This window comes from Lipotes vexillifer, unplaced genomic scaffold (genome assembly GCF_000442215.2).
Source record: "Lipotes vexillifer unplaced genomic scaffold, Lipotes_vexillifer_v1.1 scaffold394, whole genome shotgun sequence".
Classification (NCBI taxonomy): Eukaryota; Metazoa; Chordata; class Mammalia; order Artiodactyla; family Lipotidae; genus Lipotes; species Lipotes vexillifer.
Window position 1 is genome coordinate 4,571,082 of NW_006791731.1, and position 22,238 is coordinate 4,593,319.

General features: G+C 57.0%; 1 protein-coding gene across 1 annotated transcript in view; it reads left to right on the forward strand.

Moving 5' to 3' along the window:
* COL22A1 (collagen type XXII alpha 1 chain) overlaps nucleotides 1-22,238 on the forward strand; it is a 253,822-nt gene that overhangs the window by 227,963 nt on the left and 3,621 nt on the right. Inside the window, exons 52-61 of the mRNA XM_007464595.1 lie at nucleotides 2,687-2,731; nucleotides 3,548-3,601; nucleotides 5,373-5,426; nucleotides 10,689-10,742; nucleotides 12,126-12,197; nucleotides 12,358-12,393; nucleotides 13,211-13,255; nucleotides 15,657-15,836; nucleotides 18,728-18,794; nucleotides 21,269-21,451. Of these exons, the coding sequence (XP_007464657.1) occupies nucleotides 2,687-2,731; nucleotides 3,548-3,601; nucleotides 5,373-5,426; nucleotides 10,689-10,742; nucleotides 12,126-12,197; nucleotides 12,358-12,393; nucleotides 13,211-13,255; nucleotides 15,657-15,836; nucleotides 18,728-18,794; nucleotides 21,269-21,451 (790 nt within the window). The remainder of the gene's footprint in view (nucleotides 1-2,686; nucleotides 2,732-3,547; nucleotides 3,602-5,372; nucleotides 5,427-10,688; nucleotides 10,743-12,125; nucleotides 12,198-12,357; nucleotides 12,394-13,210; nucleotides 13,256-15,656; nucleotides 15,837-18,727; nucleotides 18,795-21,268; nucleotides 21,452-22,238) is intronic.

Genomic DNA, 22,238 nt, shown 5'->3' on the forward strand with positions numbered 1-22,238 from the left:
TATGCGGGCTTCTCACTGTTGTGGCCTCTCCCGTTGCGGAGCACAGGCTCCGGACGCGCAGGCTCAGCGGCCATGGCTCACGGGCCCAGCCGCTCCGCGGCATGTGGGATCTTCCCGGCCCGGGGCACGAACCCGCGTCCCCTGCATCGGCAGGCGGACTCTCAACCACTGCGCCACCAGGGCAGCCCTGGCCTATTTTGAACAGTGGAGAGCACTGTTTCTTTCTTTTCCAATCTTTACGGCAACTCTGCAGAAGTGGGTTCTACCCTCATTTTACAGATGTGGAAACTGACTCCCAGTGAAGAGAAGTAAAGCACCCAAGACCCACAGCTAGAAAGTGGGGAGCCATGGTTCAGTTCCAGACCTGACCCCAAAGTCAGCCCTGCTCCATCATACTTAATAGCATGTAAAGCCCCTTTCCATAGATTAATCCTGCAAAGCTCTGCCAGGTGGGTATTTTATTATCCTCGTTTCATAGATGGTGATGTTAGGACTCCAAGGGGTAAGTTGACTTTTCCGAGGTTACAGTGGAGTCAAATCTAGGCGACTTCATGCCCTCCTCCTGCTTTCCCCTGCACCTCCCAGGCTCTGAGAGCTTCCCTTTCTGTTGCATCGCCCTGCGGCCTGGGAGGTGACCTTCAGAGCCTCCCTCCTAAGGCCACCCATTCTTATCCCCCAAGCGGTGAGGAACTGGAAAGAGAAAGTGTTTCCAGGGTAACAAGCACAGCCACACAGCAGTGGGGCTGCTAGGCCACAGCTCTCGTCAGATGGCCAGGCCAGAGGGCTGTCTTCTCCCCAGTAGGGTCTTCACTCGCTTTTTGAAACCAGGAGATAAACTCAGGAGATAAGGTCTGAGAAGGGCCTGGTGGCGTCAGCTGGGAGGCATTTGGCCTTGGCCTCAGAAGGCCCTGTTTGGCCACACACTGCTGCCTCCCAGAGTTGAGTGTGCACTGGAGAGGCTTTGAATCATGCAGTTTGAATCATGGCTCCACCGCTTACTCTCTGTGTGATAGATCGGCCTGAGCTTCTTTTCTATACAGCGGGGAAAATGAATCCCATCTTACAGGACTTCATTGCACTGAAATGGGAGCGTGTCCCGAGGCTGCAGCACATGCGCAGTAGGGGCTCTGCAGCTGGGGTTTTTCCTCTCTTTCCCGCCCATGGCTGCAGCACATGCGCGGTAGGGGCTCTGCAGCTGGGGTTTTCCTCTCTTTCCCCTGCTGCGGCCTTGCTCCTCTCTCCCCGCCTCGAGCCTTCCTTATAGCGAGTGAGAGGCTAGGACGGGACCTCGCTGCTCACTGTGAGGCCTCCTCCGCGCTGCTCGGAGAAGGGCACGACTCCCTGTACTGTGCAGCCCCTGTTGTGGGGCTTGTGTTGACAAGTGAAATTAAATTCAAGGCCCCGTCCCAGGTGCTCCCCAGACCCCCTGACCTTGACCTCTGTGCACAGGCATCAGCCCTCGTACAAGGGCATCGCTCTGTGTCAGCCACTGGCTGGGGACTCAGTCGAGCAGGACACCCAGAGCAGTGCTCTGGCAGTGACGACGCGAGGAGGTGACACACAGAGAGAAAGGTGCCAGGAAGGTGGTAGATGGTGACAGCGGGAGGGGCGACTGAGGTGCTGGAGTTGGGATGGGAGGCTGGCCGAGAGCAAGGCCTGTAACCGGGAGGGATTTACCCGACGGGCAAGTGCGCACCAGCAGGAGGGAGCAGCGGTGAACATGTGAGGCCTGCCGCAGGAACCACGGGTGGGGCGGGGCATGCAGCGGGATAGGGCCCGGGACCTGGACGTGGTCCGCTGGCACGGGGAGGGCGGGCAGGGCCTGCTCAGCTGTGGGATCAGCATCCTGTGAATGCCTGGGTCTCAGCAGGAGGGCAAGCACCCTGACGCCCGGGCTGCAGAGATGCTGTTCCAGCGGGTCAGGAGCAGAGCCTGGGAGCGGGACAGTGGGAAGTGGGAGGGCTTTGGAGCTGCGCAGGCCTGTCTGGACCCAAATCCGATTCCTGTCTAGCTGTGGGGCTTTGGGCAGGTGTTCTACATCTCTGAGACTCAGCTTCCTCATCTGTGAAGTGGGGATTCTTACACAATCAGGGTGGCCTGACTGTTAACAGATGGTAGTGTCGGCTCCGCTAACAGCTTCCTCTTTGCTCAGATGGCTTGTGCTTCAGGGAGAATATCTCAAGCTGCTGTTCTGCGCAGGGAGGGCCCGGCCCCATGGCCCAGTATGAGGCTTCCGGGCTGGCTGTAATCACAGCTGCTGGGAGGACCAGCGATGGCTACAGGAATGAGGAAGGTGCCCAGGCCCTAACCTGGGGTGAAGGCAGTGTTGTCTCAAAGGGAACTGCCTACCCAGGATCCAGGCAGAGGGGGTCCAAGCCACGAGGTATAAGATGAGGAAGAAGCAGGAGTTTAGGAGACACATGGGGAGACCCCACCACCCGCCAGGACATCTGCGGGACGGGCCCCAGCAGCCCTGCCCTCGCTGCAGAGTGACCAGGAGGAAGGGCCTGGCCACCCAGGCAGGCATCAGGGACCTGGCCCATGTCCGGCAACTGGTCAGGAACGAGGGGCATCGGGTGAGACACAGAGAGGGGTCAGGGTGCGCTGGACTGTCTCCCTGGACCCCACCCTGTCCCGCGTTGTCAGCCTGCTCCTTGGTGGGGTAACTTCCTTCTCTTTCTTCTAGGGCTTCAAGGGACACAGCGGCGACTCTGGCCACCCTGGCCCCCGGGTGAGTAGACATGTCACCGTCAGGTCGTCCCAGTGCACCTGAGCTGGCACTTCTAGGCGGAGGGCTCCCAGGCCCTGCAGGCGGGGCAGTGCCGTGCCACTTGAGAGAGGACAGTGGCAGCACTGGAAGCATCATCCCTCCTCGGTCAAGTGTTTCTAGACATTTCTTCTGGGGGCCAGACGCTGATGTACAACCAGTTTGACCAAGTCAGCCTGAAGTCAGGTGTAGTCACTGCCGGCTGTGCTGCCCACAGACCGTGCTGTCCTGGGTCCGGGGAGATGAGTGCTGTCATTAGGTCTACTTTCCAGAGGAGGGAACTGAGGCCCAGAGGATGTGGGTGGTTTTCCCGAGGTCCCAGAGCTAATGTGTGGAAAGCTTCGGCTTATCCCAGATGGAAGGCTCTGGGCCCTGTCTTCCTATCCCTAGCTTCGCCCATCTCTTCCAAGTGCCCCGAACAGAAGGACCCTCAGGGGTCCACCGGTTAACCCCACTGCTCTGTACAGCGAGGAGAAAGCTGAGAGGGTGCCGAGAGGGTCCGGTGGGCCAGCAGGTGGAGAGACAGACTCCCCAGCGGTTTGCCTGATCTGTCAGGAGGTGTCTCCCTGCAGCTCAGAGTGGCAGAGCAGGCCCAGGCCTCGAAGCTGGGCTTGAGGACACTGCAGACCCCACTTGGGGCCAGGACTCAGTAGGGTGCTTTCAGGTGGGCTGTCCTCTTCTCACCCTCCCAGATGCTCCGAGACCACTGCGGCTGGGACAGCGGGCGTTCTGCATCTCTCTTCCTAACGGCGGCTATTTTGTTTCTGCTTCCCCTTCTAGGGAGAGCCTGGGGCCATGGGGCCCCCTGGCCGGGAAGGGTCACCAGGAAAAGATGTGAGTGTGGGTGTCCTGTGGGGCCTGGCTGGGCCTGTGGGAGGAGGAGGTGTAGAGGGCGTGCGTCACTGAAGGACCAAGAGAGGCCCAGGAACTGGACTCGGGGGTTGGGGCCACCGTGGAGAGAGTCACGGGCGAATTCTAGGAATCTGTTGGTGATCCCTCACCTTCCAGCACCACGGGCTGCATGAGTTCTACTTGGGGTCCAGAGGAGGCCCCGGGTCTGGGCTTCCGGCTAAAAGGGCTGGTGCCCATGCCATATGACAGATACGGAGGCTCTGCTGAATCCGTCATGATTTGTCTGTTGACCTCAATGACGCGCGAGTTGGATCTGGCCTTACGTGGACTCAAGTGGCGTTTCAGAGTCTCCCCAGGTTATTTCTCCATCTCCAGTATTCTGTAGCCTCATGGATCCATCACGGCACCACTGTGTACCCCTCACCTGCTCTCACTGACTCGGGGTCAAGTCAGGGTGGGACAAACCATCTTTTACCCCAGTCATACAAAAAGAAAAACTAAGGCCCAGAGAGGTCAGGAGACTTCCTCATGGTCACACAGAGTCAGAGGCAGGAGGAAGCAATGTGGAGTCCAGATCTTCCAGCTCTGCATCCCCACAGGGCACTGGCCTGGGGACGTGACAGCCTGCAGGGCCATCCGACATGTGCGGACACAGCTTGGCCTCCCGGGAGCGGTTGCTGGGTCAGGAGCACGGGCACACGGTCCTCAGGTCCAAGGCGGGCCCATGCCCGCCCCCTTGCATCCTTCAGGACCTGCCTTTAACCCCTGGCGAAGTGCCCCCTGCCCCCTGGTTCTTGTCCTGTGTTGTCTCCTTGGCTGATCTGTTGTCATGAGACGATGGAGCAGGGAAGGATCTTAGCAGAAATCCGATCTAGTTCTTGTGCTTTTCCTGAGCAGTGGGATCCATTTCACAAACCCCAGCCTAGCGTGTGGAGGCCCTTCACTAGGTTCACAGCGGAAGAGCTGCACTGACCCCGAGCGGGGCCTCTCCCCAGCCCTGTCCCCTAGAGGTGCCTCTCAGGTGCTGAAGGGCAGCTTGGGAATCCTGGTCTTGCCAACCCTGCTCACTTCAGTTTACAGTACAGGGCCTGAGGGGAGCTCCCCAGGCAGGGGCGTGGCTGGGATTCAGCTCGCCCAGCAGGTCAGGCTGCAGCTGGGACAGGAGCCCAGGATGCCGGCCCGTGGTGCAAATGCCTTCTTCCCCCCTTCTTAGCTCTCTGACTTGTAATTTAAAAACTCCATCCTCTGGGATGTTCTACAGTCTAATTTGTGTAGGAGCACGGCCAAGCTTCTGTTTTTTTCATTCATTACGCAGCGAGAATTACAGCCCTGTCGGGAGGCTGCCTGGAAGACCACGTAGGTGGTGGTGGTGAATCCCCACTGCTTGGCACCCTAGAAGGTTCTCTATACCTTGCAGGTGGAGTTTTGCTTCCTGTGAGGTCTGAGGCAGGAGGAGTGGCCCCAGGTGACTGTCCAGACTCAGGGAGGGGACACCAAGAGAAGTTCTCTTCCTTGTTACCTGCCTTAGTTCCAGATGGAGCCCCCCGAAATCCCCGTGGGGACAGGGATTTATTCAGCTGCAGGAAATGAGCTCGTCCATATTCAGAATAACTGGTGACTGACGATGAGACGGTTTGGGCACCATTTTGTTGGTCCTCTTGGGTAACTGGGTGAAGTTTGGTCCACATTTGAAACGGTGTCTCTGCCGTCTTCATGCGGCGACTCTGGATAACGTGATCTCTCTCTGTTCCAGGGTGACATTGGACCCACAGGGCCACAGGGTCCCCGAGGACTGAGGGGCTTACCGGTGAGTTTTGCTTTGAGACTAACCTGCTCCCTGCTTTGGCAGGCCTGCTACCATGGTAATATTTGCTTGGTTCATCCTGGTACAGCCCTATGTGTTGTTAAAAAAATGACAGAATGTCTTAGCAGTTGGTAAATAGCCACTGCCCTAAGCCCCCCTAGTGGCCTAGGACACACTCTCCAGGCTCTCCTCTGGGACCGCCTACCCACAACCCGGAAACTTAAAAGGTGCCACTCGGCACGGCAGGAGCGCTGTAGGACTTCCCCTCCAGTCATGCTCCAGCTTTAGGGCATTCTGGCATTCAGGGAATGCCCTGTGTGAGTTCACTAGAGCTGTCATTGCAAAGAACTGCAAATGCAGTGGCTTAAACAACGGAAATTCATTGTCTCTCAGGTGTGGAGGCTAGAAATCCAAGACGTTTATTGTCTCACTGTTCTGTAAGCTAGGAGTCCAAGATCAAGGTGCCAGCAGAATTGGTTCCTTCTGAGGGCCGTGAGGGAGAATTGTCCCTCCGAAGGCCTCTCCTAGCCTCTGGTGGTTTGCAAGCAATCGCTGGCATCCTTGGCTCGTAGAAGCGTCACCCCAGCCTCTTCCTTCACCTTCACGTGGTATATTCTCCCTGAGGACGTGTCTCTGGTCCAAAAGTCCCCTTTTTATAAAGACACCAGTCATATTGGATAAGGGGCCCATCCTACTCCAGTATGACCTCATCTTAATTAATTACGCATGCAAGGACCCTATTTCCAAGTAAGTTCAGGTTCTGACATACTGAGAATTAGGACTTCGACATATGGATTGGCGGTGGGAGGACACAATGTAACTCATAACGCGCCATGTGGTTAATAAATATTTTGAATATTATCTCTGCCCATACATGTGCTTAAGTGTCTCTTTCTCTAATCCAAGAGCAGCCTGAGCGAATATGGGAGACGGATGTAGCAGATAAATGCTTACGTTCCTGGTTCTGTGTCAGAAGAAGCACCTGCCTTATCCCACTTAACCCAAGGCCCTTGCCATAGGGGCTGCTGTAACGTGTGTGTGCCCGTATATACGAGCATAAATGTGACCCATGGTAATGGCGCAAGGACTCATACAGGATGGAATGTTACAAAGTAAAGAGAAAATTCCCTCTTTATCCCCTCATCCCGCACTCCAGAGGGAGCCACTGTTAATAGCATTTTGTGTATCTTTGAAAATATTTTCAGTATACCTACTAGCATGTAGACAGAATGCACGCTTGTTACACACTTCATCTTTGCAACTTGCTTATTCTGCGTAGCTCGTGTGCGTGTACGTATATTTTGAGTGAGTAATGGAATCAACGAATGAATGAGTAAACCTGTAAGGCAGATATATGGACTTCCTGGGTCTAGGTTACGCAGCTGGCGAGAGCTTCCGGGGGGGATTTAAACCCAGGACTTTCTGACATCATATCCGATGTTCTCCACCTCTCATGGCCGTGGCTGTGAGCTTTGTCTTCAGGCTCCTAGGGAAAGAACGTGGTGGGCAGGTCACAGGTGTTTGCCTCACCAGGTGGGGCCCCCCCCCCCCTTCCCTGATGGGGCCACAATGCCTCAAATCCAGCCTCCCATCCTGAATCGGTGGCCTGTGAGGGTTCAGGGTGCCCTCCGTGCCCATGGTCTGTGATCCCCAGTGGCCAGAGGAAGGGCACGACAGCCTTCTGATCAGGGTGCAGGGCCTGTGCTGCCCGGTGGCCCTGTGCTGTCCTGGGCCTCCCGTCCTCTGGGCAGGTGACCACCTGTGGTCTGCATAGTGATGGAAGCCGAGTGCACTGGGGGCCTGGCCACTTCTCCGTCGCCTCAGGGTAGCATCCCTGCTCAGGGGTGCTCACCCGCTTGGCTTCATACTTTCTACTCTCCAGCAGCAGCTCACTGTCTGACATGCCCTGTCCTCTTTCTAGGAAGTGGTGTTTGTTCATTCATTCACAGCGAGCAGGCCGTGGGTTCAGCGCAGAGCAAGGAGCTGGCCGGTGCTCTGTATCCGTTCTCCCGCTGAGTGAGGTCAACCCAGGGACTCCTGGGGGCACCACGCCATTGCCGTAGGCACACACGGGAGACTGGCCCCCAGCTGGGCCCCTCGGCCGTGACAAAAAGCCCAGGCCCTCTGGGGCGTGAGTCCCCAGTGTGGGTGCTTTTGCCCCAAGGGGACAAATGTTGGTTCTTGGGGTGCCAAAAGCTCCTACTTTTTAGTATTAAGCATAGATATGCATATGGAACAGAAATAGATACACGGTATAGCTGTGGCATTAAATTCAAATGGAGCAGTTAGGGAAAAACTGTGAATGGGCACCTGGGCGGGAGCGCTGACGACAGAACGGTGGAGAAGCCCCGCTCCGGAGCCCCACCAGGGAGCGGCGCCACGCCTGGTCCTGTTGGCCCGTCGCGGCGTCCACATCTGGGCTCTGGCTGCAGTGAAGCCCCCTGGGCTCGGTTCCTGGCTGTCTTCCTACTTGTCACGTGGACTGGGTGTTTCTTCACCTCTCCAGGCCTCAGTTTCCTCATCTGTGAAGTGAGGGAAGTTGTGAGCACCGGCGAGTTAATCCAGTGAAGCGACAGGACCGTGTCCAGCACTCAGAGTGAGCCCGGGAGCTGACCATCACCGGGCCTCGCGCGGCCCTCTTCCTGGAGGGGGCATCTGGCTCTTGGCTCTGGCCTCCCTCCGAGAGGGCGCAGGGTAAACCCCTGATGAATGCTGATGCGTGCAAGGGCACAGGGAGAGGAAGGGGAGCGTATCTGGGGACAGTGAGAGCGGCCGGACAGGTGTGTGCAGTGGAGGCCGGGAGGCCGGCCGCAGCCCAGGTGAGGCCGCGAACAGCCTCAGGCACAGCCTGCAGGAGGCGGGCTTGGCCCTGAAGGCCTGCGGCCCCCAAGGCAGGTTTGTGGTTTTCTAACTTGCTCCCCTCAAGCCTGAGGAGCCTCCCAAGGCATCCGTAACCAGCAGTCAACTGCTAAAGTTTCCCAGATGCGTGTGTTCTTGGACACGTACGACCAGGTTCCAGGTTATTTCCCTGACAATCACTCTCACTCACCTGGAGCCGACATGCTTTCCTGAGTGAAGAGAAGGTTCCTGGCCACTTCAGCCAGTTCACACGGCCTGGAACCAGACCCTGAGTGGGGGCCCCTGAGGGCCTCCAGGAAGTGTGGGCAGAGTCCAGTCCATTGACATAATTCGCTGCCTGAGCTCCCCAAACCCTGGGCCAGGCACTCCGACCGTCCTGCCCACAGAGGAGAGAAGGAGGCACAGGGAGGTCAAGTGCCTTCCCAAGGCCACACAGCACGTGAGCGACAGAGCCAGCATTCGGACTCAGCAGTCTGGTCCGAGAGTCTGCAGCTTGAGCCCGCCTGGCCCGTGTGTGCTGGAGTCCCTTGGCAGGAAGGTCACCTGGTGGGCAGGAGTTTGGAGCTCAGAGCCGTTGGGGAGGGAAAGCTGTGGCCTCCATTTCTGAGTGGCACAGACACCAAAGGGGCTTCATGAGGACAAATGGGACGTGAGGAGGCCTGTGGCCCAGGAGGGAGCAGGTCTCAGCCCCAGTCGGCCTCTAGCGCACTGACAGGTGACAGTTGGCTGCCCAGAGCCGCCCCTCCCTCTGCGCATGGCCGCCTTTGTTGGCACCGTGTGTTAATGTGTCGTGGCCCTTATCCTCTAGGCGAACAGAGGACCAGAGGGAGGAGGGGAGAGATAATTGCCATCGGGCTGAGCCAGAGTGCATATTTTTAGAGGGACGCAGATTGGCTGCTGGGTGGGCGCGGGCAGGTGCAGGGCAGCGCCATCGTGCCTGGACAGAGGTCACGTGCAGTCACGGACACCAACTGGCCTCTCCGATTTCAGCACTCCCTAGCCCTGCGATCCCAGGCAGGTCCTGTGCTTTCTCAGACCCTCGGTTTCCTCATCTATGATGTAAAGGCATCCGTGCACACGGCACGATTCCTGCAGTGTCTGGTGAGATGAGGCGCGTGAATCACCCACGATCACACGTGCACATTTTAGGCACAAGGAGGAAGCCCTGTTTACGGTCACTGTTTATGATCCCCAGCAAGCCATACCTGTAATGAACATGGGGTGGGGGCGGTGCCGCCAGGGTTCAAACCACAGCCCCTTCCTTTCTATCTCAGGAAGGTTGTTCAGCATCTGTGCCTCAGTTTCCCCATTTGTGAAACGGCGACGTCTGCTCTGTTGTGAGCAGTGAGTGAGTTAATGCGTGTGAAGCCTGGCACGTAGGAAGCGTCCGGGCAGTGTTAGTGACTTTTTACTGTCACGTGTTTCCATGAAGCCAGCTCATCTGTAAACGTGTGCTTCACAGATTATAGGACGTTGGCACCTGGTGGTTCAGGGATCAGTGCAGCGTGGTCTCCTGTGATGCTGTTGGTTCATTCATCTAGCAGAGTGCCCGCCTCCTGTGTGTGGGTGACATGTGCCAGATGCTGGGCATGGACACAGACAAGGCAGGGAAGAGAACCAGTGAAAGACACAGCCGTCTGGTGGGGAAGGTCCTGAGCAGGAGGAAAGTGAGGGCAGGGGCGTGACCAGCTCAGCTGAAGCTGACCTGTGGGTTTTGGGCTTACTAGGAATTTGTCTGTAGCTTAGGAGCATTCTTGAACTTTCTGATTTTTATGCTACCAAGGATCTTACTGGTTAAATGTATTTATTCAAATTACAAATGGGCGCAAAATACCCATCAAGTTAGAGAGTGTTATGGATGTGAGTCTGTCCTGGAATCTGGAGTGAGTGGACCTTCCACCCAGTAGCCGTGTGATTCTGCACCAGCCACTTTTCTGCGTCTCGATATCTTTATCTGTTCAACCCGGTGGTGACCATCCTGGAGGAGGAGGATAGGATACGGGTAGCGATGTGCATCCTAAGCTGAGAACAGCCCGCGGTGACGTGAGCACTTTTGTTTGTTCCTTAAGTCAGCATCTGAGAGGGGAGAATACGCATAAGTGAACCATGTGGTCATGATTCTTTACTGTGCCTGGGCTCTGGGCATCAGTCACCAGCCCAGGATTTTTCATGCACACGAACTCATTTAATTACTTATTATTCATTACGAGTTAAATATCCCAACCTCCTTTTACAAGTTGAGAAACATCCTCTAAGTAATGACTTGGAGCCACGCTGGTCTGAGTAACAGCTCTATGTGTGAAAGCAGGCCCTCCGCATCCAGCAGTCTCTCTGTCCCACTGTCCTGCTCTGTGAGGTCCTGGCAGAGCATCCTGGCAGAATCCTTTCTTCTGTTTCTTCCACCAGGGTAAGAACGGATCGCCTGGATCTCCAGGAGACCATGGCACTCCAGGCAATCCCGTGAGTACTGTCCCACTGCTGTGATGGAATCAGGGCAGGCTTTGAAAGGTTGTGTGGTTTACATCACAGACTGGTCTCTGTTTCCAGAAGCCTCAGTTGGAAAATATGGTGTTTGGATGGGAGGAGTAGGCTGGAGGAAAGGGGAGCCGCGAAGGGCATCTTTCAAAGCTTAAAATACACATGATTATGCACTTAGCTCTCTGTTGTCTACAACCATAGACATCCAACAGGACAAAACTATTGAAGACTAAAAAACACACGTGTAATAAGGTTGCATGGTAGTTGATTGATGTTTTTAGATGATGGAAGGACAAGGTCAGGCTGACCGGCCCTTACCATCTCAGGCAGGGTAAGGGTGCATCGTGACGATGCGCGTAACACAGATTCGGCTGAAGAGGGTCCTCCTGCTGGTGTTAGCAAGAGCTAACAACGGGTGGGTAGTAGAAAGAGGGTGACATGACTAATCAGCAGAGTCCTGGGCACTGGGTAGCAGGTTCTGGATTTGGGGTTCAGGTCTAGTAGATGGGGAGACATGGTGGGGAACGTTGGTCCTTGATGGAGTCTAGGGGTGGATAAGTGAAAGCCTGTCCGCTAGTCTCCTCCCAGCCCAGCCTTGCCACCTTTATGGTGTGTTGTTCAAGCGACAGATGCATGGGGTAATGGGCAGAACAGTCTGGCCAGCTGACTGTTGTCACTGTGGAAATTAGGGTGACCCGTCAGTCTTGATTTCCCAGGAACCTTCCTGCTTGTAGCCCTGAAAATCCTGCATCCTGGGAAACCCATCATTTCCCAGACAAACAGGGCATCTGGTGGTCCTGATAGAACCCCATCTTCCTGTTGGACCAGGGACAGCCGTGTTAAGGCATCTAACTCCTCAGTACACGTAGTGACATTCCTTAGGAACCATCGTGGGAGTCTTGTCGCCTCCGCTGAGATGTCACAGACAGGACGAGACCGGGTCCTGAGGCTGACCCATCCCCAGTGCAGAGCTGGCCCCAGAAGAGCTGACCCACATATGGTGGCGGCCCAGAGAGGTTAAAACTAAAACTCCCGAACACCTTTCCCCAAAAGTGCGCCTGCCAAACCATAAGACGAGCCGGCCGAAGGGGAAGAGGCACACTTGGGGGGCCCCGTGCACAGCAAGGTGTTTTGTTTAACGTTTGTCGCGTTTTGCTTCTGTTGCTTCGAACGGGAGAGCCGTTCACTGTTTGCAGGAGACTCTCCTTCTGCCCCCGCACCCCATGGGGTACTCACGGTACCCCGTCTCTCCCCAGCCCAGCGCCTCCGTTACAGGAAAGGCCTCTTCTGTTTTGTTCACGTTTCTGAATTTTCTTGAGTTGACACTTGACCTTGAAGAATTAATGCCCTGCTTTCCCTCTGCAGGGCCAGAAGGGAACCAGAGGAGAAAACGGCAGCCCAGGGCTCCCTGGCTTCCTGGGTCCCCGTGGGCCGCAGGTGAGCACAGAACGCTGTTGGGGAATATTCCCGGCTAGCCCATTGATCGCTGTCTCTGCTGGAGCGTGACTTGGGTGAAAATGTCTCTTGTAAAGACAATCGTGTTGTCTGCAACGTGCCGATGCAGTGGAGCTCACTGATGTTTTGTTCTGTGTCGTAGGGCGAGCCGGGGGCGAAGGGAGTCCCAGGCAAGGAGGCAAGTACCGTGCACCCCTCTTGGTGACCCTTCCTGTGGGAGACACAGGCTCACTTCATGGGCGGGCGACACGTGCTGCCTCACGGGGCCCTGGGCCTAGCAGGGCTCCCACACGTGCTTCTGTGTTCTGCTGTTGCTGTCCTGAAATCCTAATGCTTTCTGAACGAGGGTCCACGTCTTCACTTTGTGTAGGGCCCACCAGTTAGGGAGCCGGTCCAGGGGTGCCATCGTGTGATGTCTCTGACTTGTCTGTAGCTCTCCGCACCCAGTCCATCAACTAGTCCTGTCCATTCTGACTCCACGATACCTCCCAGCTCGGTCCATCTCTCTCCATCTCTCCCGCTGGACCCTAGCGCAGACCGTCATCATCTCTCACCTGGACGTTTGCAGTGACCTCCTAACTGGCTTCCTTGTGTCCAGCCTGCCCCCCGCCCCACTCCTTCCCCACGCACCAGCCAGAGTGACCTTCGTAGAACAAACGTGAGATCATGTCAGTTTCTAGTTCAAGCCTCGGCTCTGTCCTCCCCTGGCTCTGTCAACAGAGACGCTCCGGCCCTGGTCACTTCCAGCCCTCAGGATGGACAGGAGCAGGTGTGGGAAGGCACGTTTCAGGAAGCACAAGGCCAGGGTGACTGGCGTGTAGACAGCGGGAGGACGTGACCAGGGCCGGAGCAGGACTCTTGGAGGACCTGCCTTCTCCAGGACACCTTGCCCTCAGCACACAGGATCCGAGAAGAACCGAGAAGGGCAGAGAGGGGTGCCCGAGCAGATGGGATGGCCCTGGTTAAGTGACCACCCTCCTTTGGTTTCGTTGCAGGGGACCCCTGGGAAGCCGGGAGAGCCGGGACCCAGAGGAGAAAGGGTAAGTGGGGCAGGGGGACGGTGTCCAAGGCTTTAGGAAGCAGCCTGGCCTGCGGAACGGCTTCTGTGGTGGCCTCTCTGTTCTCTGTTCCCCCCGGAAATTTGTGAGCCCCCAGCGGGAGGCTTTTCCCGAAGTTGTAGTCAGTGATGTTGGCTTTTGTCATGGTTTTTTGGTTGTTATTTTAAGCAGTAAAGTCATCGCAATTACAAATTCAAAGGCGAGCATGCCCAGACTTCGACAGATTTCCGTCTCTCCTCTCCGTGTGCGAACGCCTGTGTGTGACACGCTTGGAGCCCAAAGTGCCAATTTGCCAGGAGCCAGATCTGTTCCTGGAGGTGACAAGGGAACAGATTTTCCCATAATGAATCGCCTTGGCGCCGCGCTCAGAAAGCCTTTCTTTACCTTGCATTCCTCCAAAAAACAACAGGAAAGAAAAAAATCACTTTTTTTTTTTGGAAGAAACGCCGGTGAGGGGAGGGGGCATTCTCTCACCGCTGCCAACTGCTGCTCCCTCCAGAGAAATTAGACATCTCGTCTGCCCAGGGTCCTGCGCTTGGTCAGCCGTCACACCGTCCCACTGTTGCCCGACACGGACGGCACGCCACCCCGCTTCGACCCTCCGTTTGTTTTCCGTGGTGCTGCAAAGAATTTCTCTCTGCTTTCCTTGCAAGTTGGATGAGTGAGGAGCTGGCTTTGCCTGCAGGCCAGAGCAAAATGGAAGCAGAGAGCATCAGGGATTCTCACCCCGACAGATCTCTCTCCCTCCTCCCTTCCCAATGACCTTCATTCCCATGGCTGCTGGTTCCTGAGCGTGGAGCCGGGGGAGGGGCTGTGGCTGGAAAGGCACTGAGGGTCTTGTCACCCAGCAGCTGGCCAGCTGGCCCCCGGGAGCTGCTGCGCTGTGGGGTGTGTCTGGAGTTTTGGTTGGGAGCCGGGGAATTCAGACGGCAAGGATGAATCTTCTGGGTACCGAATCAGTACACAGAACCTTCTCGAATACCGAGTCAGTAATGGCGAGTTGCCTTCCCCGGTTAAGTTGCCTTCCCCTGTTTCGTGGAACGTTGCCAGATAGCGGTCAGGTTCCCCGTGCCTTGGACTCCAGAGCACATTTGAAATGTGGTACAAGTCCTCTCACGGCAAAGGGATGTTGAGACGTTGAAAGAATAGGAAATGCCGTCTTGGCATTGAGGTGCACGGATCACCAGGACTCTCCTAGACCCCTAAACTTGAGATCACCCACGGATGGCAATGTCTCCATGAAATGCATCACCTTCGAGAAATTTAGGTGTGACCCCTCAAATCTGGGTAAATGCCCTTTTTAATTCACTGCTCTTTTTGTTATTGTTGAAAAAGTAATACAGACACGTAGTTAAACAATACAAATTGCAGAAGAGTGGCTGCAGTGAAGACTAGATGCCCTTCCACCAGGCCCTCTGGTCCCCATCCCCTCCCCAGGTCGGTGGCTGTGCACGTCCTCTGTATCTTGCCCTAGTCCGTGTGCGCAGAGCCACGTGGGGTGTGCGTGTCAACATGCGTATTACTAGATCCCCTGCAACATATCCACCGTTCTGCTCTTCTCGTTTTACGTGCGTGTATGTGGCAGATGGTCTCATAACTGCACCGTCTTCCTTTCCCGTGGCTCTAGGTCACGCCCACAGCCATGTCCCATGTCCGGTTACCATCTGTGGCTCGTCTTTTTCTTGCTGTTTTCCCCCCTCTGCTGCCTCCAAGCGGTGGAGTTTTTACACCCTGAGGCTGTTAGCCTGGCCGCCGTATTTTCAGACTCTCCGACAACTGAGGCTGGCTGGTCAGACACCCGGTAGCAGATAGGGCAGAGGACTGGACCGTCCCGTGGTTGCCATGGCTCCCAGGTCATTGATCCCGGACTTCAGTCCTTGGGCCAGCGATGGGGAGAAAGGGGTCCCGGGCAGTGTCGTCCTCTGCGGTCCCCCTAGGGCTGAGAGGAGGGGGCAGATTCCCTGCGGGTGAAACACCTCTGGCTGACGAGTGCCACCATCCCTCCAGCTGACGGAGAACAAAACTGGGCCTGAAGTGGGCCAGAAGCTCCGGCAGTCGGGCTCAGCGGCTGGCCTTCCCTAGCCAGGCAGGTGGAGCTGCGCTACTGGGACGGAGCACGGGATTGGGATTTGGAAATCAGAGCTCATGTCTTGTCCTCTGCAGACTACCAGTGTGATGTGGGCAGGCAGCTTTGTCTCCCTGGGCCCTCGTGTCCTGGTCTGTGGCGTCAGACTTGAGTCATGGGCCTGCCAGGGCCGGGGTCTCCTTTCCACCGCTGAGGACGCAGAGGGCCGGCAGAGTCCCTTCTGTAGCCGCACGTCTTGTCTGGCCTGGGGGCACCTCCTAGGCCTTTGCTCACTGAAGCGCTTCTTTCCTCCCCTAGGGAGATCCTGGCATCAAAGGTGACAAAGGACCTCCCGGTGGGAAGGGCCAGCCTGGAGACCCTGGGATCCCAGGCCACAAAGGTCACACAGGCCTAATGGGCCCCCAGGGACTACCTGGGGAGAATGGGCCGGCTGGGCCGCCGGGGCCCCCGGGCCAGCCAGGATTTCCAGGACTGAGGGTAAGGATATTGGTGATGCCTCAAACTTGGGGCTCCTTGGGACTGAAGGGGAAACCCGTGAGGTGTGTGGGCTTCAGAGGGACCAGGTTACAGATCCCAGTAACCTGCGTGACCCGGGGCAGGTTACCTCTCCTTTCCGAGCCTGTCCTTCCGCATCTGCCAAAAGGGGCGAGGAGAACCTCCCTCCCGACGCTCCGCTGTGATGGTTAAAGGAAATAACGCCGCATGGCTGACAAAGGGCTCCAGGGTAGCGTCCCTCTCTCAGTGTCCTGCATCCCCGAGGCTCCACTCCTCGGGCTGTCGCGTTCTTCTGCCCCAGGACCTGGTGCAGCAGAGGCCATTGAGAAGAGGCAGCCAGGTCTCGGTGGCCAGAGCTTCCCGCGGGGACGGCTGGCCGCTCGCCCCATGCCCGGCTCTGCCTCTCTCCTGTCTGCATGTCTGGGGTTCTCCGTCTTCCCTTTGGGTCTCGCTTTTCCCAAATGCAAAAGGAAAGGTTTGTTTAGAGCAGTTCTTTTTTCTTTGAACACGTCGTATTCCCGTGGCAGACTTCTTATTTTTCGGAGACCGGTAGCATCGGCACACGCTGGCTGTAGAGAGATAAAGGCAGAGCGTGGTGGACGTGTCAGTGGGGGCTGGTTGCCAGGTCCCCGTGACCTCCCCACCCCGCCTTGGCTGACGAGTGCCACCATCCCTCCAGCTGACGGAGAACAAAACTGGGCCTGAAGTGGGCCAGAAGCTCCGGCAGTCGGGCTCAGCGGCTGGCCTTCCCTAGCCAGGCAGGTGGAGCTGCGCTACTGGGACGGAGCACGGGATTGGGATTTGGAAATCAGAGCTCATGTCTTGTCCTCTGCAGACTACCAGTGTGATGTGGGCAGGCAGCTTTGTCTCCCTGGGCCCTCGTGTCCTGGTCTGTGGCGTCAGACTTGAGTCATGGGCCTGCCAGGGCCGGGGTCTCCTTTCCACCGCTGAGGACGCAGAGGGCCGGCAGAGTCCCTTCTGTAGCCGCACGTCTTGTCTGGCCTGGGGGCACCTCCTAGGCCTTTGCTCACTGAAGCGCTTCTTTCCTCCCCTAGGGAGATCCTGGCATCAAAGGTGACAAAGGACCTCCCGGTGGGAAGGGCCAGCCTGGAGACCCTGGGATCCCAGGCCACAAAGGTCACACAGGCCTAATGGGCCCCCAGGGACTACCTGGGGAGAATGGGCCGGCTGGGCCGCCGGGGCCCCCGGGCCAGCCAGGATTTCCAGGACTGAGGGTAAGGATATTGGTGATGCCTCAAACTTGGGGCTCCTTGGGACTGAAGGGGAAACCCGTGAGGTGTGTGGGCTTCAGAGGGACCAGGTTACAGATCCCAGTAACCTGCGTGACCCGGGGCAGGTTACCTCTCCTTTCCGAGCCTGTCCTTCCGCATCTGCCAAAAGGGGCGAGGAGAACCTCCCTCCCGACGCTCCGCTGTGATGGTTAAAGGAAATAACGCCGCATGGCTGACAAAGGGCTCCAGGGTAGCGTCCCTCTCTCAGTGTCCTGCATCCCCGAGGCTCCACTCCTCGGGCTGTCGCGTTCTTCTGCCCCAGGACCTGGTGCAGCAGAGGCCATTGAGAAGAGGCAGCCAGGTCTCGGTGGCCAGAGCTTCCCGCGGGGACGGCTGGCCGCTCGCCCCATGCCCGGCTCTGCCTCTCTCCTGTCTGCATGTCTGGGGTTCTCCGTCTTCCCTTTGGGTCTCGCTTTTCCCAAATGCAAAAGGAAAGGTTTGTTTAGAGCAGTTCTTTTTTCTTTGAACACGTCGTATTCCCGTGGCAGACTTCTTATTTTTCGGAGACCGGTAGCATCGGCACACGCTGGCTGTAGAGAGATAAAGGCAGAGCGTGGTGGACGTGTCAGTGGGGGCTGGTTGCCAGGTCCCCGTGACCTCCCCACCCCGCCTCTGCAGCCCGCGTGGCCCTCGGGGGACCCTCCGGTTCCTCAGAGCACAGGCTTACATGGTCTTCAGTGCCCCCGCCTGCTCTGAGGTTCTGTGTCACTGTCCCTGCCAGGGCGCCTGTGGCCAGCCTGAGCTTCCACCACCGTGAAAGAGGCCAGGCAGCCAGATCCTGTCCCTCGGCCAAGTGTGGGTGCGGGCGGACTCAGTGGGCTTCCAGAAGCCCCCCACCCCTCCTCCGAGTCTCTGCCAAGTTCTCCTGCTGCTGTGGGTAGCGGTGGACATTCCGGGACTAACCTAAAAGATTATTGGCCAGAAAGGCAAACAAGAGAATAAGGACACAGAGCCCATCTCACGCTGTGCTAGGCGCCGGGGCTGCGGAGATGAGCACAGTACGGCCCCCAGCCTTGGGGGTGGACACCGCCCTGAAGGGCTCTGATGACGAGGGGGGAGCCCGGTGCGGCAGCAGGTCTGCTCGCGGATCCGTCTAAGAATCGCACGTCGCCATGGGCGCTTGGAGGTGGCGCCCGCCTTCTCTGCCCCCTGACCCATCGGTTTCTGTGACCAGAGCAGGGCAAGCCAGACCCGGGGACCAGAGCAACCAAGTGACCAGTGGGAGGAAATCGAACACGATTTCACGCAGGAGGCAGCCTGTGAGCGGGTCCTGCAGGAAGGTGGCACTTTGGCAGGGAGAGGCTCAGAGCAGACCTCCCAGGTCCAGAGCTGGGGAAGGGGTTTGTGCGGGGAGTGGGGGAGCAGGGGCCCCAGAGAGAAAGGAGTCCAGGTCGCCATACGTGACGGGATAACGCTGCCTGCATGGCGGGGAGCGGGCAGACGGCTCCAGGTGTAAAAGGGGTTGAACTAGGGAGCTGGGGTGTATGGGGCTGTGACCATCGTGGCTTCCCGAGCCATCACAGGTCTCAGGAGGCAAGGGTTCCTGGGAGGATGAACAACTCCGCCTTCCCTCCCTCCTAGGGGGAGTCTCCATCCATGGACATCCTGCGGCGGCTCATCCGGGAAGAAGTGAGGGAGCAGCTGGAAAGTGAGTAGCTGGGCTTTCGCAGCCGTGTAGCTCGGGCCCCGGGCACTTTTAAGAGCCCCAGGAAGCCGTCCGTTCACTCATCCTTCAGGACTTCCGCAGCCTGGTTAAGAGCGGCTCCAGTAGCAATCAGGGTTGAGACGCCCCTTGCAGGCTCCAGCCAGCCTCCTCTGGCACAGATCCCGCTCCAAGCTTCTCTCCAGGGCAGCTTGAACTGCCGCTGCTTGATTACCTCCAGGAAGCTCAGCACCTACAGAACAGGCTTCTCAGGATCCTTCATTTCTTCTGTGCACTCAGTTGTTTATCTAAGGAGGCGGCAGCTTCGACAGGCCGGCAGTGGGTCTCTTAGTTAGAACTCACAGCCCGGGGAAGAGACAGAGACATAAACAGACAAGGCAGCTTCAGTACAGTAAGAAATTCCTGTGGTTTAATTTGGCACAGGGGGTGTTGAAGAGGACGGATGAAAGTACCTAGGATAGCTCAGGGGGGCGGACAGGTGAGGAAGGGCTTCCCAGAGGAGGGGCCGTGTGAGCTGAAAGCAGGGACTAGATCCCAGGCCTTGGGAGCAGCACGTGCAGAGACCCTGAGTGGGGCCTGAACACACAGTGCTTTCAAGGAACTAGAATCCTTTTAATCCTACTGCACTGGATTTACTGTGAAATCCCAGGCTTGCATGAGCCCCGTACACAGCAGGTGCTCAGGAAGGGAGAGAGGTGGGAAGGTAATAGTGATAACACCGCTCAACACATGTTAACTCGTGGAAGCCTCGGTGAGCCTGTGAGGCGTGTATGATTGTTAGCATCAGAGATGCTAAGGAACTTAACCGAGGCCGAAGAGCTGGTAAGTGTCTGACCAGGGTTTGCATGCAGGCAACCGAGCTGCAGAATCCAGGCTCTTAACCGTCATGTTCTCTGGACCAGTGACCATGCCCACTGCCCTATGTGTGGGAAACTGTTAGGGGAAGAAAGTCACAGACAGCTCTGTAGCAGGGAAGATCGGAAACCCACTGCTGTTCCCAGGCATGGATGGACAAACGGGAAGGACATGTTTATTCATGTGGTGGTGTCTCAGACAGTTATTCTGCACCTGGCACATGCCAGACTCTAAATGGGGTATAGGGGACGCAGCACTGAACAGGACCCTCTTCCCTGCCCTCTTGGGGTGTCCAGGTGAGCATGGTCTGTCTCCCTACGCAGGAGAACCAAAGACGATTCCCCAGAGTGGACAGCACAGAGCTGGGGTTGGTGGAGAGGAAACCAAAGGCTGGAATGGTGACTCCCACCCGGCGGGGTGGGTCCTGAGGGCGCCCGTGTGGCGATCCCCACGGTCTGCTTTCCGAGGGTTGGACTTATCGGTGACAGGAAGGGCCTCCGCCCACGAGGAGTTTCCAGCCCTTGGGCAGAGACAAGCCCTGTTTTGAACTAGTTTAACTGGAGCGTCTGCTGGGCTGAGTCCTTTCTTCCAAATAATCTTTCGAGGAGGAAACATCAGCTCCACTTTCAAGATGAGAGAATCAAGGCTCAGAGAAGTGAAGCGTGAGGCCGGGTCTCAGCGCTAGAGCACAGCCCTCCCGCTTCCCTGCGCGAGACCATGAGGGGCTGCCGTGGGAAGCCGACCCAGCGGGCTGTCAGGAGCCCCCGACTCTGCCTTGGTTCTGCCGCCAGGGTACCGGGAGGGTGTCAACATGCCTCTCTGGGCTGGGTCACACCACCTGCGAGATGAAGGGCTTGGCCTGATTGTCTGGGCCGTATGGCCAACAAAGCAGAAGCCCTTGCTGGCCCTCGGGCGGGCTCCGTATGCCCAGTGCAGAAGAACGCGTGGCAGCCGGCAATTGGACCCTCTGGGGCTTTTGAATCAATTCTGTAATCTTCACGTTTCAGACGCCTAAGGATCATTAGTGATATCATATCCAGCCCTTCATTTATAGATGAGGAATTCAACGCTCAGAGAGAAGTCCCTAAGCTGCTCTGTGTAAGCCACTCAAATCCCACCCACCCCCACCGGCCTCAGTTTCCCCAAACTGACAATTACAACAACAACTGCTGCTGCTGCTATTACTGCTGTCGGTGCCACCTCGATCATAGCAGCGATGTCCACGCAGCACTTAGCTTGTTCCAGGAGCGCTTTCAGCGCCTTGTCCCATCTGCCCCATCCTCACACCAGCCCAGTGGGGTGGCGGTTATTTCACTGCATCTGTTTTTGCAGAAGAGGCAACGAAGGCTGGGAGAGGTCAAGTAGCTCGCCCAGGGCCACGCGGCCGGCAGCGGCTGCTTGGGGACCCCAGCCCAGGCTGCCTGGCTCCAGAGGCCACGGCTGTAGGTACAGGTGCCGTGCAGTGTCCTCTTGATGTAGTTTCACTTGCTCTTGTTTTGCCACTCTTACTGTCTCCCCAGGGCTGAGCTTGGCAGTGAGCTGCCATCCTGTCTTTGGGGCAGCCCTCCTTCATGAAATGTCTCTCTGTTTTTCCTACTCCACAGCCAGACTCGCCTACCTCCTGGCCCAGATGCCCTCAGCGCACACCAAGGCCTCTCAAGGCAGACCCGGGCCCCCAGGGCCCCCTGGAAAAGATGGGCTTCCAGGTCGGGCAGGCCCCATGGGGGAGCCGGGACGGCCTGGGCAGGGGGGTCTGGAGGGACCCTCTGGGCCCATAGGTCCCAAAGGTGAGTGAGGACCCAGGAAGGTGTGCTTTGTACACGACACGAGGGCTGAGAAGGAACCAGGGTGCGTGGCATGTGTGCCACTGAATATGCATGATTCAGCCTATTGTTCTGCCCTGCAGCCTGCCAGCACCCTGCCTTGTGGCATCGTGTAATTTCTTCATATGCAGAAGAGGGTTTCATACGTGACATTTTTGCAAAATGATGCTTCTGCCAGGAGCACTGAGTCTGTTTCCTCCTACTGTCTTTTCTCTCTCCATCTCCACTGCTCGAGTTCCAGGGAGTAGCACAAAATGCCCTTTTTCCCCTTTCGAGTTGGGAAGTCAGTGAGGAATAAGACATTTAAGCTCCAGGCAAATGGGCATTAAACACCAGCTTTACATGTGAATAAAGTGGTTTGAGCTAAAGCTGGACATGGCTGCCAACTCTCCTGCTCTCAGAGAGCTGCCTGACCTGGATACAGCTGCTGCCGGCAACAAGGGGTCTCTCCTTCAGGGGGCAGCGCCTGCCCCACTTAACACAGCGCACTGTGGAAGCGGGTCGGAAGGCACTCTCTTTGCAGGCGGACAGATGTGAAAGGGCAGGAAAGGACATGAGCCCAAACTCACCAACCTGATCATTCACCCTTTCTGTCTGGCAAGGAATAAGCATGTGGTGGGGGAGAAGCCGTGTTGTGATCTCAGCTGGCGCTTGGTGACTGACGTGGGGGGAATGCATGCCCCTAACGTCTTCCTCTTTCAATCTTCCATTCCTTAATTCTTTTTTTTTTTTTTTTTTTTTTTTTTTTTTG